Source organism: Symphodus melops (assembly GCF_947650265.1).
Source record: "Symphodus melops genome assembly, chromosome: 2".
Classification (NCBI taxonomy): Eukaryota; Metazoa; Chordata; class Actinopteri; order Labriformes; family Labridae; genus Symphodus; species Symphodus melops.
Genome location: NC_136692.1, coordinates 2,415,161 through 2,433,288, shown reverse-complemented (window position 1 = coordinate 2,433,288; position 18,128 = coordinate 2,415,161). Strand labels below are relative to the sequence as shown.

General features: G+C 42.5%; 3 protein-coding genes across 3 annotated transcripts in view; 1 reads left to right on the top strand and 2 right to left on the bottom strand.

Moving 5' to 3' along the window:
- Positions 1 to 483: 483 nt before the first annotated feature.
- On the bottom strand, positions 484 to 4,074 carry LOC306820466 (uncharacterized protein). Its single transcript, XM_079338315.1, has 3 exons — positions 3,963 to 4,074; positions 2,958 to 3,015; positions 484 to 2,863 (listed from the first exon to the last, which is right to left on the bottom strand). The coding sequence occupies exons 2-3, from the start codon at positions 3,004 to 3,006 to the stop codon at positions 1,764 to 1,766; spliced, it is 1,149 nt and encodes a 382-aa protein (XP_079194441.1). The 5' UTR covers positions 3,007 to 3,015; positions 3,963 to 4,074; the 3' UTR covers positions 484 to 1,763.
- Positions 4,075 to 5,169: 1,095 nt separating this feature from the next.
- On the bottom strand, positions 5,170 to 11,288 carry LOC306820481 (TBC1 domain family member 24-like). The gene is made up of 11 exons (XM_079338330.1): positions 11,054 to 11,288; positions 10,138 to 10,316; positions 9,786 to 10,047; positions 9,559 to 9,675; positions 8,540 to 8,956; positions 8,184 to 8,423; positions 7,914 to 8,069; positions 6,911 to 6,974; positions 6,526 to 6,624; positions 5,513 to 5,822; positions 5,170 to 5,440 (listed from the first exon to the last, which is right to left on the bottom strand). The coding sequence occupies exons 1-11, from the start codon at positions 11,272 to 11,274 to the stop codon at positions 5,265 to 5,267; spliced, it is 2,241 nt and encodes a 746-aa protein (XP_079194456.1). The 5' UTR covers positions 11,275 to 11,288; the 3' UTR covers positions 5,170 to 5,264.
- Positions 11,289 to 12,920: 1,632 nt separating this feature from the next.
- The window catches only part of stx8 (syntaxin 8), a 38,604-nt gene continuing 33,396 nt past the window's right edge, over positions 12,921 to 18,128 (top strand). The window contains exons 1-4 of the mRNA XM_079338370.1: positions 12,921 to 13,052; positions 14,277 to 14,376; positions 14,499 to 14,593; positions 15,549 to 15,659. Coding sequence (XP_079194496.1) covers positions 13,036 to 13,052; positions 14,277 to 14,376; positions 14,499 to 14,593; positions 15,549 to 15,659 — 323 coding nt within the window. The 5' untranslated portion in view covers positions 12,921 to 13,035. The remainder of the gene's footprint in view (positions 13,053 to 14,276; positions 14,377 to 14,498; positions 14,594 to 15,548; positions 15,660 to 18,128) is intronic.

The window sequence follows — 18,128 nt, the reverse complement described above, 5'->3', positions numbered from 1 at the left end:
AATGTTTGGTGCCAAAAAGTTGTTCACATATAAACTAAAGCCTCATGTCCAACAAACGGTTCAGTTCGGCCTGGTCCGGTACCGTACCCATTTCTTTCAGTTTCCACCGTCAAAAGTTGGGATTGATACTAAAAAAAGGGATCCATCGTTGGTAACCTTCTGTTGAGGTACCAAGGGTACCAATCCGACCTTATATTATTTTCATTATTAATTAAACTTTATGGTTAGTTGATGGTAATCAAATGATCTTATGTGGAATGTATCTTTGCATGTCTGTGTGCATATAAATGTTATGTTCTTGTTGATTTTGATCATTTTGCTTTGACGATAACTTGTTACCACTCGTGCCGATAAAGCGTCATAAACTTTAACTTTTGTACAACATCATTTTTTTCTCTCCTTGAATATTCGCTGACTGATTCATTGTAAAAAAAAAAAAAAAAAAAAAGGCAAGATGAGAAGACATTACTCCGGACAAGACAATCAGAATCAGAACCAGAAATACTTTTATTAGTCCTACGTTGAAGTTCAGGTTATAATAATAAGCAAAGAGAAAGATATACTGCTTGTCTACTGGGGGCGGCAAAATAAGCACAAAGCAAAAGATCTTTACTGGAGTCTTACAGAGCGTCATACATTATTAAATAAAAAGTTTTAAATATGGTGATGCAGTGATGTGAGGACAGTTCATTAGCAGCTTTAACATCATTACAGTCACAGACAGAACTTAAACCTGGAGCTCAACCATCAAAATCATGAACAGCACCACTTCAAATGAATGTCTTCTGAAAGTTGAATGCTAGTTAATGTTACCCTGCAGTGGTCTCCACCAACATGTTGTGTATTTATTTCATGGTAATAGCCCCCCATGTTTGTCAAACATATCTAACGTCAGATGGTTGAGTCGCACTGATCTTAAATACAGAAAGCTGTCCTTACAGTATTAATACATCGAACATGAGAAACCATCAAACACCACAGAAGGCTAGCACGCCTACAATCAACAGCAGAGCATCAGCTTGAAGACAAGATGCTCGTTACCAGTCGAGAGGTCAAAGAGGGGATTCAGATATTCCTGAAATGAAGAGCTGATGTTTCAGCCCGTTCTGCTTTTAATGATTCCCGTTATAAAGACAAGCTCACCGACATTCCCTTACAGTATCACGAAGAACACAGCATACTGTTCATTTTCATGTTCATATCATGAAAAATGCAATGATTGTAAAAAATAAAAATAAATAAAAAAGCAGAGAGCATTAACACTGCTGCTGCAGGTGCCAAACACAAGTTAAAATACAGGCTGTAGACATGCACACTACTTCCTGCGGTGAGTGTGGCGATGACCCCCAGGAGGAGGGGCCAAGTTTGAATGTTGACTTTATGAGCTGCTTCGACTCCACCTTTAATCTCACGGCTGCAGAGACGAGGTGAATATTTTGTTTTAGAAAAGTGAGATGCAGAAGGATCAGCTCTGCTTTGGGTGTAACAGCACTTTGGGTCAGTGACAACTTTAGAATCGATTCCAAGAGTCTGTGATATTTCTGCAATTAAAACAAGTCTGTCATAAAAAGCTTTCTGTTTTGGTCATTGGTAGCTTACAGAGGATTGCAGATATTTTATGAATGAAAAACAAAACAAGCAAGAGAAAGAGAATTATGAAAAAAGCTTCCCAACAACATTTTGATGACATACAGTACAAATTGGTACACTGAAGTTTGACTTCGGTGACAGGAAGACCCAACTTCTCTGAAGATTTCACTTCTTCAACAGCTGCTGAGATTCTCGGAGGGCGCTTCGAAGCTTGCCGTGTCTTTGGCTGTGTCCATCGACATCTGCCTGTGTGCGTGTGATCTGCGGTGTCTGCTCAGAGAGTGGCTCCATGAAAACCTGCGGCCGCACGTGAGGCACAGATAGGGTCTCTCTCCCGTGTGTGTCCGCTGGTGTTTTGTCAGAGACTTGTAGCGGGTAAACGTCGCCCCGCACACGTTGCAGATGTACTGCTCCGACTTGATGTGAACGTTTTGCTCGTGTTCTTTCATGTTGCCGAGCTGCGAGAAGCCTTTCCCGCACACGGGGCAAAGATGTGGTTTCTCTCCCGAGTGGGTCAATCCGTGAATATTCAAATCGTGACGCGAGTAAAATCCCTTCTCGCAGATTGTGCACTTGTACGGCCTCTCCCCCGTGTGGCTCCTCATGTGTCTCTTGAGTCCCTCCGAGCGGGAGAAGCAGCTCTCGCACAGGCTGCATCTGAACGGTTTCTCCCCGGTGTGAGAGCGGAAGTGCCGACGGAGCTCCGACGCCTTGAAGAAGCACATCCCGCAGTCGGCGCAGCAGTGGGGTTTCTCCGGCTGCTCCTCGTGCGTCTTCTCGTGCGCTTTGCAGTGGCCGGACTCGGAGAATCCTTTCCCGCAGAACGAGCAGGTGAAAGGCTTCTCTCCGGTGTGCATCCGCTTGTGACGGACCAGCTTGTTCAGTTTACTGAAAGTCTTCATGCAGTACGAGCACTGATGAGGCACCTTGGGTTTCTTCGAGTGTGTGCGCTTGTGTCTCTCTAGCCTGGACGGCCTGTTGAACACTTTCCCACAGTCGGGACACGGGTGTTTGTTCGTCCTTTGGTGGGAGCTCTGGTGTCGGATCAGCTTCTCTTGCTGCTTGAAACTCTTCCCGCAGTGCTCACACGGATGAACAGTCTTGGGCTGCCTCGTGTGGACGGGTTTATGTCGCTCGAGCTTGGATGGCCGGTCGAACACCTTCCCACAGACGGAGCAGGGGTAACACTTCTCTGACTGTTTGGGCTCGGCGCTGCACGATGCATCGTCTGAATCTGACTCTGAGATCACCTTGACAACGATTATTCCTGGACCTGAGGACCAATCACAAACGTGTATCGTGTTAATACTTTGACGCTGAATATTGACGGTAAAATGTGGGATTGCAAAGACTCCTCACTGACTAACCTTCATCTGAAGATGATGTTTTAGGGACAGATTCGGTGTCAGGGCCCATGACTGCAGCCTGCAAACACACACACCACAGAAACAGGAAAAAAAAAAGAGGAAATGGAAGTTCAGTGCTGGAAGAACAAACACTAAATTTATCACAAGTACTGTAAAAAATAGGTCGAGCTCTATTTAAGACTCAGACAGAGAAACACGCTCAACCTGTCTTCCAAAGTGCAGTCTCTGTGTTGATCTTTCATTTCTACACATTTTTCACTCCTACTAGCTAAAGTACGCTACTTAAACTGCCCAGTGACAAATAATGGAGGGACTTTAGACGAAGCATCAGCACCTTTAAAGTCCAGCCGCTGCATGTTTTTTTTGTGCTATCACCTGAGGAGAAAGATTCAATGGATACAGGATATAAATGTGATATTTTATAATGATTGTGATTGTGTAATCACTGATGCGATCTCGACGTGCAGGAAATCAAATGATCATTTACAGCTGACGGTTTTTCTTTATTAATCAGTCTCAAACAGCTGCCTGCTTGTCAAAAGTTTGGCTCTCGGCTGGAGGTGGAGTCCATGGGTGGAGATACCAGGGGAGAGGATTTATTAAACCAGACCCCCACTGTGACGTCACAAGGAGACCACATTTGAAACAGAGCATTTTTCCCTGTGTTGTAAGACTTCTGCAGACCACAAACAAAAGGACTGGATGGATTCATGTGAACATGTTGTGGGTCTGTAGACTCTCAGGTTACCCACATCAATGTTCAAAAACACTGTCAAAGAAGGTTTTTCACAGTATGTCAACTTTAATGGTCACGACGACAAACTTCAAGAGAAATTGTTGAACCACAAACAAAAAAAAAAAAAAACAGTGTGTGTGGATGTTTTTCTGGGACTCATGCACACAGACAGAACTAGCTGAAGGAAGCTAACCTCAGAGCTAACGATGTTGTCGTGCTCGCATGAAAAGCCACGCAGTGAAAGTAGAGCATGCAAGGTCGAGTCCCACCTTTCTAGTGTTCCTCAGTAAAAAAGCTCTCCCATATTTCTGTCCGAGACGTTCACAATACGCCACACATCGCGTCTTAGGTGAGTTAGTCGCTGCAGCTCATGAAGCTTTTGCAGAGTGGAAAAAAAACAAAACACACAGCGACGTGCAGCCCGTCCCCTGCGTGCTGCCTTCACGTACCCCTCGTAAACTCGGAAGATGAAACATTCCGGAAGGAATCTATTATACTTAGAGACAGCTTTAAAAATGTAATGTTCAATATGTCACACACATGTTTTGTGTTAAGAGACCAGTAAGCTACCTATTGTCTACCATAACAGTTTGTTTTTTTCAATTAAACAAACATTTGTCAATAAAATGGAATAATATATAATCACAGACAACAGCACTGGTGCATGATTATTTTTAAATTTTTCACCTTTTCAATCAGTCACCTGTGCTCTAAATGAAACATCTTTGTTTCTGTGCTTTGGTCCAAATATAACATGAATCAAGCAGCAGAGGAGGTTTGTGACCCTGTAGAAACCAGCTCTCTCAGAACGCTCTGTTTTGGTGTGTGTCTCTTTAAATGCAATGACCCCCATGAGTTTTCCTGGGAGACATCACTCCTCTGTAGTAAAATGAAAATGCAACAGTTTTGCTCTGGGCTGGAGGTGGAGATACCAGCAGGTCGGGAGGGGATTTTCTCACCAGAATCCAACTTGTGATGTCACAAACTGAGAAAATTAGAAACTGAGCCTTTTTTCTCTGTGTGGAAAGACGTATGCAGACCACAAAAAAAGGACTGGATGCATTTATTTAAAATGTTGTGGGTCGATAGACACTCAGGTTACCCAAATAAATGTTCAAAAATACTGTAAAAGTGGATTTTCATCATGTGTCCCCTTTGTAGTCTTATCCACGTCAGTCCTACTGGTTACCAGCTGTGATCCTCAAATGTGTTTCTCCTCACCGCGTCGAGTTATGTTGTCTCTTGATTTGCTTGTGATTGTGTTTAGCTGCTAAAAAAATCATCAAACAAACAACTAAAAATAAAAATCAAACAAATGCGTACGTTTCAAATTCACTTTTTATATTTTCAGTGGGTCCAACAAAACTAAAACGCAGAAAAGTATTTATGAACTTTGGTGGCAAAGGCCGTTTATTTCATCACAAGGCTGCACAGATGTAAAGAAAAAAATAAAAGTTTTTTTTTTTTTACCCCAACATGTTAAATATTCATACAACATTTGGTTTCTTACAAACGTATAGCTGGGAAACCAACACAGACGTTGTCAAATACAGTGATACACTGTATATATGTTAGGACAAGAGAAAAGTATGAGACAGAGAAATTGAGTTTTGGATGCCCCACACTTCAAGCGCCTGGATCTTGAAATGCCCCTTGCAGAGTGGGATGCTCTTGAAGGTGTCACAAGGGTCTGAATATCCTCCCGTCAGGTCCTCGTCTAAGCAGAGTGCATGACCACCATCGCCGCCTGAAAGAGGACACATGCATCAGCACATTTTCTTAAAGTCGTCTGGGTTCTTCTTATGTTAAACAGACGTACCGATAAAAAGCTGGCTGTCACTGCCTGCAATGAACATGGAGGCTTCCTGTTCCTTGGCTCTCTTTGGCTCCTTGGCAGTCATGGGTTCCTCTGAGGGGGTGGTGCAGGGGATCGTCAGGTAACTGGGGTCCTGCGGGGTTCCAGCAGGACATGTCAGGGTAGCGGTGCCTGTGGTTGAGGTGATGGGGAACCATCTGGTACTGGGGAGCTCAGAGGAAGAATCGCTGCCGGCCTGAACCTGCTGAGGTGAAGCTCTCCTGGTCATAATGTTGACCACGGCCTGCTGGTAACGCTCCATGCTGGGACGGAGCTGAAGGAGAGAGTAGGTTCTTTTGTTGAGACCCTCGACGGCATATAGAGATCCAGTTAAGACCTGCATGGCGTCAGTATATACGTACAGGTAGCTCATAAACGGGGACGCCTTCATGTTAACAGACAGGAGATGGGTCAAAATGTAAAGTCAGGAGAAGGTGAGACGAGTACAGTGAAGGAGGAAAAGTTATAAAAAAAACTAACCAGTGTGATGGAATATCTGTGTAGAAGAGGGGTCTTTAACCTTTCTCCCTCTGAGAGCTGCTTTGACAAAATGAAAGTGGCCGAGAGCGACTTCCATCACATCGCTTGCATTTGTTTCCACAGCACACATCAGCTGAATTAAGCTGCTTTTTGTACAAATGTGAAATTGCGGCAAGCAAATGCTTATCAATAATCTTAACTTCACATCGAGTCCAATAAAAAAAGTGAACATTTTTCTCTTTTTATTGTGCTTCATAGTAAGCTATGTTAATGAAAGTTCACATCAAGGCCCCCAAAAAAGAACATTTCTACTTTACACTTGTTTTTATGGGACAAATAATGTATATGAATGATGGGAAGAGGAGCATTTACTGTCGTCGGATTTATTCTTTTAATCTTTACGCAGTCGGTCAAACTATAGGCGAGCTACCGCTAGCCTCCGAGCTAACTGTTGGTGACCTATGCTGTAGCTGTAAAGACATGTGGGCCTTTCTCACCGTGAAAACGAAACATTCTCCAGTCCCAAAATATGTAAGTCCACCAGAGTCGTGCTTTCTTCTTTCGATCATATCTGTTGGCAGGAAGGCTCCAAAGACCTGAGTAATGGGGAGATAATCACACAGTAAATGAATCACTTCCTCTCATCATGGTGATTTAAGTCACCATGGTAACCTGGTGACTTAGATCATCAGGGCCCGGTTGTTCAAAGAGTTGAATCTGGACACTTTAAAGATAGAATCAGACAATCCATCCCACATTTAGTCCCAATTCTGCTCAAAGTGTTTTTAGGATTTGATCCGATCTGTATTCCAATCGGGTGTTTTTTTGTTTTTTTTTAACATCATGGCCCCCAGAGGTATTCATGGACTCCTTTAGTTTTACCTCTTCATCCACAGTTTTGATCATCAAGACCGCTGGCTCGTGTCCCTCCACATGTGAGTAGAATCTGTACGACAAAAATAAAGAATAATTAGAGTCTGAGATAAAACCACACTCAGCACGAGTTACAAAACCCGGAGATGTTTTTGACATCAACAACATTTTGTGACCTGCCAGCAAACTGTCAGTCACTTTGACATCACACAAACATGTTGACAGTGACAACACTGTTACGTAATTAGACGTGAGAATGCTTTTCAATGCTGGTACTGTACATAAGTTTAGGTATTCAGTGACCCACAATGACTTGACTGTTTTTAATAGAGCGTGTTACTATGAGAATACAACAAATAAGGGTTGTAGAATTTAAACTAAAATAATGCTTCTGAAGCCCTGACTGTATAAAACATGGACGTAGTCTGAGTGAGGACACCCACTGCAAAACGTCCAATATGAGCAATGAGTGTATTTGTCTAATTTTTAGTCCAAAAAAAAAAAATACCATGATCCTTATTATAAGTCACATGCAGCTGACAAATCCAGATAAACATCTCAAATTTTTGCAGGTTTTTTTTTTTTTGCATTTCTTCATTTGCTTCATATTTCAACACTGGACGTTGCTGTTTGATCTGATGTACCAAGTCGTCTGTTTTTAGTCTTCCAGATTTGTCTGTGGGTTTTTAGTTAAAGGGACACTTCACCCATTTACATGAAGCTGTGTATCGTTAGAAACATGGTAGTAGTGTTGAATGGTCGTGAATCCAGCCCTCATTTTTGCCCTGAGACGAGAAAAGTTTTTCTTTGCTCGAAAGTTTTCTTCATGTGATGCAAAAAGCGTCATATTGCATCACATGAAGAAAACTTCCAGGCAAAGAAAAACATATTTTTCTCGTCTCAGGGCAAAATGAGGGCTGGATTCACGACCATTCAACACTACTACCATGTTTCTAACGATACACAGCTTCATGCAAATGGGTGAAGTATCCCTTTAAATAAGGCAACTTACGAAGCCAGACTTCTTCCGTGTTCAGCTGCACTAAACAGCCGGATGGGACTGAAGAGGGCGAAGCGCTCCGGTATCCAGGCCCAAACAACTCTCATCTCGGTCGCTGTCACAACTCTGGAGGTGATGTTGTTGAAATCCACTGACTCGACCGACTGCCTTTAAGACGCATAAAAAAAATAAAATAAATAAAAACAGCAACAGTGATGAAAAGAAAAGAAGAAACGAGACAAATTCATCTGCTGTGTTCTTCCTATTCCTGCATGAGCTGACCTCTTCTGATGTACGCTGACTCCTTTTTGCATGAGGGAGTCCTTGTTGGCGTTGAACAGGAGGTTGAGCTCTCTCCGCATGGCCATCGGAACCATGAAGCCTCTCTCCAGAAGCTCCTCGGCTGTGCAGTGTCGAGCGATGTTCTGCACGAACCTCTTCATGTCTGTTCTGAAGTCCTCCACGTCCGCCACGCGAGACGAGACAGACACTTTGTAAAGGCCGAGCAAAGCCAGCGCCACCCTACGAGAGGAGTGAGCGTGAGTTTATTTCACACAGTGATGCTTTGCCTTCATGAGAAATAACACGTTGCACATTGCACACAGATTTTAAGGACTTGGTGAAAACGCGGCACAAACCTGTAGAGCACTTTGTAGCCCTCCAGCAGGTACACGTCCAGCACTCTGATGGCATATGTGAACGGAAGGTCTGCAAATATCCACATGATCCAGTCAGAGTAAAACTCAAACAGGTTCTGGTGAGAGCCGGCGATCAGCTTCCGGATGCCCCTGCAACACTTGTTCGCAAGGTCACCGAAGGTCATACAGGAGGCCCGGTAGGTGAGGAAGGTCTGGTCGATGTAACGCTTGTTGGGGTCTTTGTAGCAGATAAGTCGGGACACGCTGTGGAAACACTCGGCTTCGTCCTGGCTGAAGTGGAGGAGGAGGGAGACCAGCTCGGGTAGGATGGGACAGAAGTTCATGTCCGGGAAGTATTTTCCCAAGCAGAGGAGGATTTTCTTAACAGCGTTCATCCCTGCTTTGTTGAGACAGTATCTAAACAACAAAACAGACGCGTCACATTTACAAAACATTTTTGTTTTTTAGGGCAGAAAATGACCTCCATGTTAACAAGGGTTCAAATGTACTCGGATCCATCGTGTGAAACCACCCAGAAGCCTCTGTACATGGAGCATGCACACTAACCGCTGGGCTACAGCTGCTTCTGCACTTGGCAAAATAAAAGCAAATAAAAGTGACAACGATGGAGCACAAACTTCTTTACATAAGCCCTTTTCACACATGCACAAAACTCCTGAAATTTGCGAGTGTGAACGCAAACACACTCCTGCCAACCAGTATTTACTGTGTTCTGGTGAGTTGATCTGAGAACTCAGCAAGTAATAAATTCTGATTATATAATACTTAAGCTTGTGCGGTTATCATGCATGTTTCATTGCCAGTATGTTTATCTCCACTCTTGTGTCTAGAGAATTGTGAAACAGCATGTAGAAAATGTAGCATGACCTGAAAGACTGAGAACCAACACAGACATCACACACACAGCATTACTGTAAAGGCCAGAACAGTGGTCTTTTAGGGCATTTAAAAAAAAAAAAAAAAAAAACAACACACGTTTTTTTATCCCATAAAAGTACCTGGGTATTTCTCCTGCCTCCATGTATTCTGGCACAGGATGGGAGCTGATCTTCTGTTCTCCAAAGAGCTTCTTGGACAATTCATAGTAGACCTCTCTGTCTGGAGCGACTGTACCGCTGAAAATGTGACATCCAGTCTGTCATCACTCAGCTCACATACATCTATCTAAACCTTTGCACACCAGTTTTTTTATGATAGAAATAAGTACATTGAAAATGTGACTGACTTAGAGTTGATGCTGTGGATGATGTGATAGTACGCTTTAGCCCGCAGCGTGTGAGGCATTTCCCAGAATCCTTCTCGGCCCATGGTTTTCAGCTGCTGGTGATTGCTTTTCAGAATCTGTAGGTATCTTTTGGCAGCCTCGGGATCAATCCGCTCCCAGTCCACAAACTGCCCGTACTTCATCCCTGAGTTGGAGTTGATTTCCCAGTTGTCCGACTCAGAGATGGTGATCATGGACATGAGCTTCAGATTGCCTTGACTGCCTGGACAGCAACATGCATGCATACAAGTTAGATTGAGAGTGTCGGCGTGAGAAAAACGTGGAAGCGTTTATAAAAACCTTGTTTCAGTACCGTTGGGTTCTCTTGATGGGGAGTGCTTGTTTGTTTTAGACCTGGACTTTTTTATTTCCTTTTTGTTGAATTGATTCTGCAGGAGAGGGTTCGCCTTCTGCCTCAGTGGACTGGATGATGCAGAGTTTCCCAGGTCATGCACATCACTATAGTCCGATGTGTCAGTACCGTAAAAAGACCTGCAGGAGAGCGCGAGATTTAGTCAAACTTACACATACATTTTTAAATGATCCCCCTGTCCATATATATATATATATATATATATATATATATATATATATATTTATTTTATTTGTTTTAAACCCGGTGCATTTTCGGCAGACGGCTGATCATCATGAATCACTCAACATGTCTGCCTCTTAAAATGAAGGATTTTCTTGCCACTGTTTGCTAATTGTTCCTTCGTGCTCATGATGGATCAATGTTGAGTCCTTGTAAGTCCAGTTTGTCAATGCATGTAGATGCTTGGGGCCCCAGACCCGTAGGGGCCCCCAGAGGGCAGACAAAATTTAAACTAAAGCAGAGATGTGAAAATTTTGCAATGACAGTAGGAAACCTCCCTAAGGGGGCCCCATCTGACAGCAGTCACTCTTATTGCCATGCTGAATGCTGGTAGGAAGGACCCCCTAATTAAGTTTTGGCTTGGGCCCCAACAGACTCTAGAATCGCCCCCATGTAACAGAAAAATTAGTTTGTTCTTTTACCTGCTTTTTTCTGGAGATAACATTTGTTAAGAATTGACGTTTTAAATAAAGATTTATTGAATGACTGTTGAAGCCATGAGTTTGGACAGATTGGACCATGTGTTTCTGAGTTGATGTTTGTTGAATAGCTTAAAATGTGATCTCTGTAGGTTTGTTGTTAGGTCACAAACATCATTTGATTGACAGTTCTTTACACTGAAGGCGTCACGTACCTGGAGCGTGGTCTTGTATAGGTTTTCTCCGTCTGAGTCTGCACGCCGTATTTCTTACTGTCCTCTGGGCTGTAGTAGGAGTGCGACCTCTGCCTGCTCCTGCCTCCTCCTTTCAGACATCCCAGTTCTTCATCGCAGGAAGCGTGCATTGAAACTGAACTCACATCTCCACAATTAGGAAACTCTGGCGATCTTGAAACTTGAATCATCTCAAGTCTCATTCTTTGCTAAAGTGCAGCTTGTCTTCAACGAGTCTCCTGTAACTAGCTGCTCAGGATCAGGGCTTTATAAGCCTGAGTGGGCTGGGCCCGCCTCTGGGCTGTATATAGGGGTTTGTTTGTGCAGTTTTCAGCCAATGAAAGTGAAGAAAATTATTGATACTGGTGTATTCATTTTGTCGACCCATTCTGGGAAGTAGAAAATCACTGACTAACGATCAAGACTGAGGAAAAACACGGGAAAAAACCAACACTTTAAAAGAGGCGTGTCCTTCCAATAAGCCTTCTCACTGCAGTGACCTGAACTGTTATTAAACTGTGTGAAATATTTTCCATTGCAGATGTCTCATTTCCATTTAAACGGTGTATTTAAAAGAGGTAAACCAGGGGGATTGTAAGCATAGTGGTTAGTGTGTGTGGATGCTACAGTCCACCAAGCAGGGGCTTCCAGGGTTCGAATCTGACCTGTGCCTCCTTTCCTGCATGTCATTCCCCACTCTCTCTCTCTCTCTCTCTCTCTCTATCTGACTCTATCTGCTGTTCTACCTCTAAATGAAGGCATACAGAGCCCCAAAATAAACTTTAAGTAAAGAATAAATAGGCTAACATATAAATCAATTGCTCAGATTGAGGTCAGAAAAGAGCTGGCTGTAGAGGTTGGGGAATTTCTCTGAAACTGCTTCATGCGTATATTGTCCAAATGCCAAATGAGTGTATTCCAAGAAGTCCTCCAAAGGTTATTATTCCATACAACAGGTACATGTTTTGATCCAAACACAGCGGCTGTTTGTCTATGAAACATGAAACGTCCACAAGTACTTGTCTAATATGTGGGCTTCACATAATGCAGCTGAAAACGAGCTGTTTAGCCCTATGAGAGGAGGAGGAGGAGGAGGAGGAGGAGGAGGAGGAGGAGTGGTGGCATGCTGTTGTTCCTTGGTGTCAGTTTTCAGGAAGGCTGGGGCAAAAATGTAATACTTGTAGTTCTTGGTGTCTTGTAAATATTGAAGAAGGTTAAACAATTCAGACCTTTCCACAGTGGTAAAAAAAAAGAGAAAGATCCCAAGTTAATAGTTGAGAAAAACAAAAATAGGTCCCTAGAATTCATTTTGTAGCATGAATCAAAATTGTATTTGTGATGACATAACAGCCCCACTCTGACATTTCTCCATTAATACATGTCCACAGGTCCTGTTTGTGCATGTGTGTGATTTGGGCCTATGTGTGTGAGAAGCATGTCTCTAAAATAATTGCGTTTAAAACCAGAATTTCCCGCAAGAATTAATAAAGTATTTCAAAATCCAAAAGAAAAAAGCCCTGACTTCAACTTATGTTGTTATTTAAAAAAAATCTATATCAGTCAATATTATAGTAATAGATTTATTAATTATTACACACACATATGTTTCTTAACATATAAGAAGAGTGGTGTATTTTAACTTATCTGTGAGTAATGATGAACAAATGTGAAAAGTGTAAATTAAAGTGTTATCAAAGTAAGCATAGCAGTGTTTTCACTGTCGGGACATAAGAATAATCCTAACAGTATAGTTATTCTCTCTCTCATTGGTCAGTTCTTGTCCTTTTAGTAACAATAATTATTCCGGTTTTCCTGTACGATTTAAAAACGCGACTCTACAGCCTAATGTTCCTCTCGCTCTGCCGTAGTGACGTCACACACAAACACGAAACCGATCGCTGGTGATTACTGCCGGATGGTTCAAACGAGGAGGATTTTCTTCTTCGCAGTTCACTTTTGTCACAATGTCTCAGGACCCCTGGTGAGTTATATTCTCAGAGGATATAATGTATGACCCCACTGAATGTTTAACTTCAGTTTAAGACGTTATTAAACCCCAAAAGTTACTAAATCTGTCCGTATCCTGCTAGCTGCAGGGCTAGCTTTTCAGCTAAAAACAATGAGTGTCATTTTCCTTTGAAACTTTCTACAAATGACTCTGTGTATGTTTTATTATTATTACTATAATGGCTTCCCATCAGGTTCATTAAATTCATTGTGATATTTCTCTACACTCTTTATTTTGAGAGAGAAGCAGAAAGGAAAGAGGAAAAGAGAGATGCTAAAGTGTCACATGATGATGGTGAAGCTGAAGCTCAACCCCCCCTCTCCCCCTCCCCCCCTTTATTCACAACTAACAAACATTCAATATCTGTAAAATATGACTCCAACACTACTACAAGGAATATAATAACAATACTAATATAATAAAAACATTAGTTTTATATAGCGCAAAGACGTTCAAAGCATAAGGATAAACTTTATTGATAAACTTTTTTAACCATCCACTGAGGGAAGTTTGGTCATTACAGCAGTTTAAAAAACAAAAACAGAAAACAAAAAAACTAAAGGGAGAAAAAATAGAATTAATAAAATAATACTAGGCTTCAACACTATGTACACTTTCACTTGTGGAAAGACAGATTCGATTAAAAACAAAAAATCAAAATGAATCACTTTCATTTCTTTTTTAAACTTTATTTAGTTATTCAATTTAAACAGCATGACACAGATTGTAAGTGGACGCTACACTGAAGCTGCGTATGATGTCAGCTGGGCTGTTGTTTACTTCCTCATTCCAAGACCGTAAAACCAGCTGAGCCGGGTCCGACATGCTGCAAAAAAATCTTCCACTGATCGTCGTAATACATGCTACTGATGTGCCCAATGTGTAACAACCACTATGTGGGGCTCCTTGTGGAAAATGAGCCTTTCGGTGGTGGTCTTGTCTTGGTGTCGGACTGGGCGGATTTTAAATCAAGACCACCTCTGAAACGCTCATCTTCTTCTACGTCATCTCTGTGATCAGCAGGAAAACTCTCTTTCTATAAGAACACGTAACTTCAGTTCACTCCATCATTTGATTTTTATTCTCTGGTTCCAGTTACGTGTCTAAATGAGGGACACGCCCGCTGTTGATTATCACAAGTTGATTATCTCCCTCTGAATTAAAGTGACATCTTTTTCCATTTATCCACCTCTCTAGGTTACAGGACTATGATGCCACTTGTCGCTTGGCACAGGAAATTGCAGAAAACGTCCATGAACGGAACAGGCAGCAGAGGACCGGGGGGAACCCTGCGAAGGTAAAGACTTCGTTTGTGAAACCTTTTATTAGACTTGGGGGGGGGGGGGGGGGGAGGAATGTGGTTCTGACGCTGGATTTGATGTGTGTGCAATCTCTCTCTTCTGTCTTCTTTTTCTGCAGATTAACATGACACTTCGGGCGTCGCTGCAGAAGCTCAAACAAAACATCGCCCACCTCAAAGACGGTGTGCTGCGAGCGTCGTCGTCTCGCCGCATGTATCCTTTCCCCTCTGACAACCTGCGTCGCACGGTGGAAGTCAGGAGATGAAGATTACACGTTTGTGCTCCTTTGATTGTAGTAGCAGCTTTCTTCCTGTAGAGGGCGTTAGAGTGTTTTGAAAAGCGTCTGTTTGACCTGCTGAGTGTTTCTTATTAGAACGGTGATGCCTTCACTGACTTCATTACAGACCCAGGAAATATAGATATCAGTACATCACAAGGATGCAAGCGGGACAGTTCACTAAATAAAACACATGGAGACATTTGTTACCAACAAACATCCATCACTAAGGCTTCGTTCAGACTGCCGACCAAATCAGATTTCTGACTATCTCCGACTGTCCATGCTACAAGAGACCAGAGCCGTGCTGCCCGTCCATATTGACGTGGTCGGATCCACATTGGTTTCTATGGTAACGGGTTACGCCCAGCAAAAACAACAGCAAAATGGATGACAGAGATTTGTTTTGGGTTCCTGCTGTTTTCTTCCACTGACTGAAGTTTAACTTCCGGCTTGTTGGATCTACGTTGTTGTTGTTGTTGTTGTTGTTGTTGATGAGCGTGACACAGAAGACACATTGACAGATTGAGTCGGATGTGATGGAATCAGATTTAAAACCACCTGAGTATGTGGTTTGGAAAACTCAGATCTCAAGTGGCTTTTTGTGTCCAGACTAGCAGAAAAACAAAGAAGCATAAAATCTGGATGAGCTAAAAGTCTGATTTGGAGGTGCAGTGTGAACGAGGCCTAAGAGTGGGCGGAGTCAATCAATCTTTATTTGTACAGCACCAAGTCATAGACCCAACACGAATCCACCACGAGCACAGCAGCATTCATCAAAGCTGCAGTGAGAAGGAAAAGACGTTTCCTTTATCCGAGACAGAGCCGTCTGCTGCTTCTGTCGTTAAAGCGACGTCGACCTTGAGTTTGACCTTAACGTGGCCTCATCAGCATGCAGTCAGAAGCTGACAGGAGGCAGAACCTCATTGACGACCTGCTCACCAGAGAGAGGCAGCTCAACGCCAGCTTCAAGGGAGACGTCACAGAGCCCGAGCCCTCCAGGTAATCCTCGGCCCCTGCTGCTCCTTCAAACGTGTTGCATTCAAGGTCAACCATATCTCCAAATCCCTCCATGTGCCATGCTTTGAGGTTTTATTTTTTTGAAGAGACATGTCGGAATACTTTAGCACTAACCAGACGGTGCAGATTTGTTAAACAGGCTTTTATTATTTTGGTGGATTTGCTGGATCGAGGCTCTTCCAGTCCCTGTCGGTCTGTTTTATAAAACCGAGCATCGACGGCACGTTTCCTCTCTCACTCAAAGATTTATTAATTCTACTCGTCCAATTAAAATGATAAAAACCTCCTCCTCTTGTCTGTGCCCTGGACCACAGAGGTCACGGGCCCTCTTCCCGTTCGTCAGCGGTCACTGAAGTCTTTGTACATCCGTTATGACCCATGTGCCGTGACCTCATCACGCCGGAGGAAGTCTGCCCGTCTGACATCCTGACAGGCCGCTCGGCTTCGTCTCGTAATTCTTCTTCATTAGGAGATTCGCTGGTTTTGCACTGTTGATCACACATTTGGCACCTCCTGGAATGAAAACACACACACACACACACACACACACACACACACACACACACACACACACACACACACACACACACACACACACACACACACACACACACACACACACACACACACACACACACACACACACACACACACACACACACTCTTTGAATCTTAAGATAAGATGAGATAAGATAATCCTTTATTCATCTTGCAAACTGAGAAATCGACTGTTACAGCAGCTAAGCAGGACAGCAGAAGAAAATAACACAGTGCAAAATTAAATTAGATAAAAATAGAATTAAAAAAAAATAAAAATATTTAAAAAGATGCAGCAACTTCAAGATGTAAGTCTGGTTATGGTTTTTAAAATGTTTGGTCTCATCTTATTTTAAAAAAAGGTTAAAAAAACAAACCTTCAGATCGTTTTAACCGAAGCTGCAGAAAGTGAAAGAGAACTGCACAACACATTGCCAACATCTTGTGCAATTTAGAAAGTTTGCCTGCTTTTATTTGGCAACACAAACAAAACATTACAACAGTGGATTCAGAGGGCGTGTATTTATTTATTTTTGCTGCTGTGGTGTCAAAAGTTTAAAAATCCCGAGTGTGCTTCCTGGTGAACGAGGATGAGAAGTGTGACTCTCCCGACTCATTATTCCTCTCCTCGTGGATGAAATCAAAGAGCTGGATGTCACGGCGTATATCCTCTTCATCGTCTGAGTTGACACCGATGTGACAGCTTGGACAACATAACAGCAGCATACAGTCATTACTGTGTGAACAGTTTGACCCGCCGCCGCCCCCCCGGCTCATATTTAGCTTGGACAGCAGGAGGAAACAGGGGGGTCATGTTGTTCCCTCCTCAGGGCGACTTTGTGTTTTATAAAGTTCATGTTCAATAGGAACCTTCGAATGGGATTGTTTTTAAATTGTTTTGAGCGGAGAGATTTAAAAGATTTAAAAAAAAAAAAAAATTTAGACGAGATTGTGACGATAAACAGGAGCTTTAAAAAAAGCAAAAAGAAGTTGAATTAGTTTAATCAAATTATTGCAAATGGTCTCCACCTAGTTTAGTTTATTTAGCACACATAACAAAAAAAAAAGGTGCAAGGAGGGAACGAAGCCCTTTCGATAATTAAAGATAATTCATGTTTACAAGGCTGACAAATAAACACTTAAAAAGTAAGGAGATGAAGGACTAACTTAATCAATGACCCTTGAATAAAAGAAAACAGAATAAAAAAGGCAAAGGAGATAAAATACAGCCAGCATAAAAACTCCTGACACGCAGCGATACAACTCGCCTCCTCACGGTCAGATTGGCCCCGCCCCTTAATTATGCACGACTCTGATCCTTTGTGAAATAAAAACCAGAGAACAACATGAACTATTCTGACCAAATTCAGTTTATGACCAGGCTGTAAACATGTTTATCTCTGTTTATAATGGACATTGTATCCTATGCACCTTGTGGGACTTTTAAAGCCAGCCTCTAGTGGACAGTTGAGGAACTGCAGGCTTTTTTTTTTTGCTCCTCTGTGTTTGAGGAGCCACTGAACGGACAGTGGAGTGAATGTTGAGCGCCATGTTTCTTCCTGATGCGTTGACAGACCGCCTCTCTGTGGTGTCGTTCACAAGCTTTGGTTTTTGGGGACTGAACTACTGAACGCTGCTTTGCACAGACTTTCATCTTTTAGACCACACACCCAATCACATAAAAGGCCCCGTAAAAAAAAACTCCAACGACATTTTCTAATAAATTAACTCGGCAAACTGTAATCATGTGGTCTGGACTTTTTTTTTTTTTTTTAAGTTTTTTTTTTTTTAAAGTTTGCTCAGTGAGATCTAACTTTAATAGTGATATGTGGTGGGTAATTTGGATTTGTGGGAAGGAGCCATTCCCACTGTGTGGTCTCCTGAGGACAGAATGTGGGAGGGGGCGGATTGGCC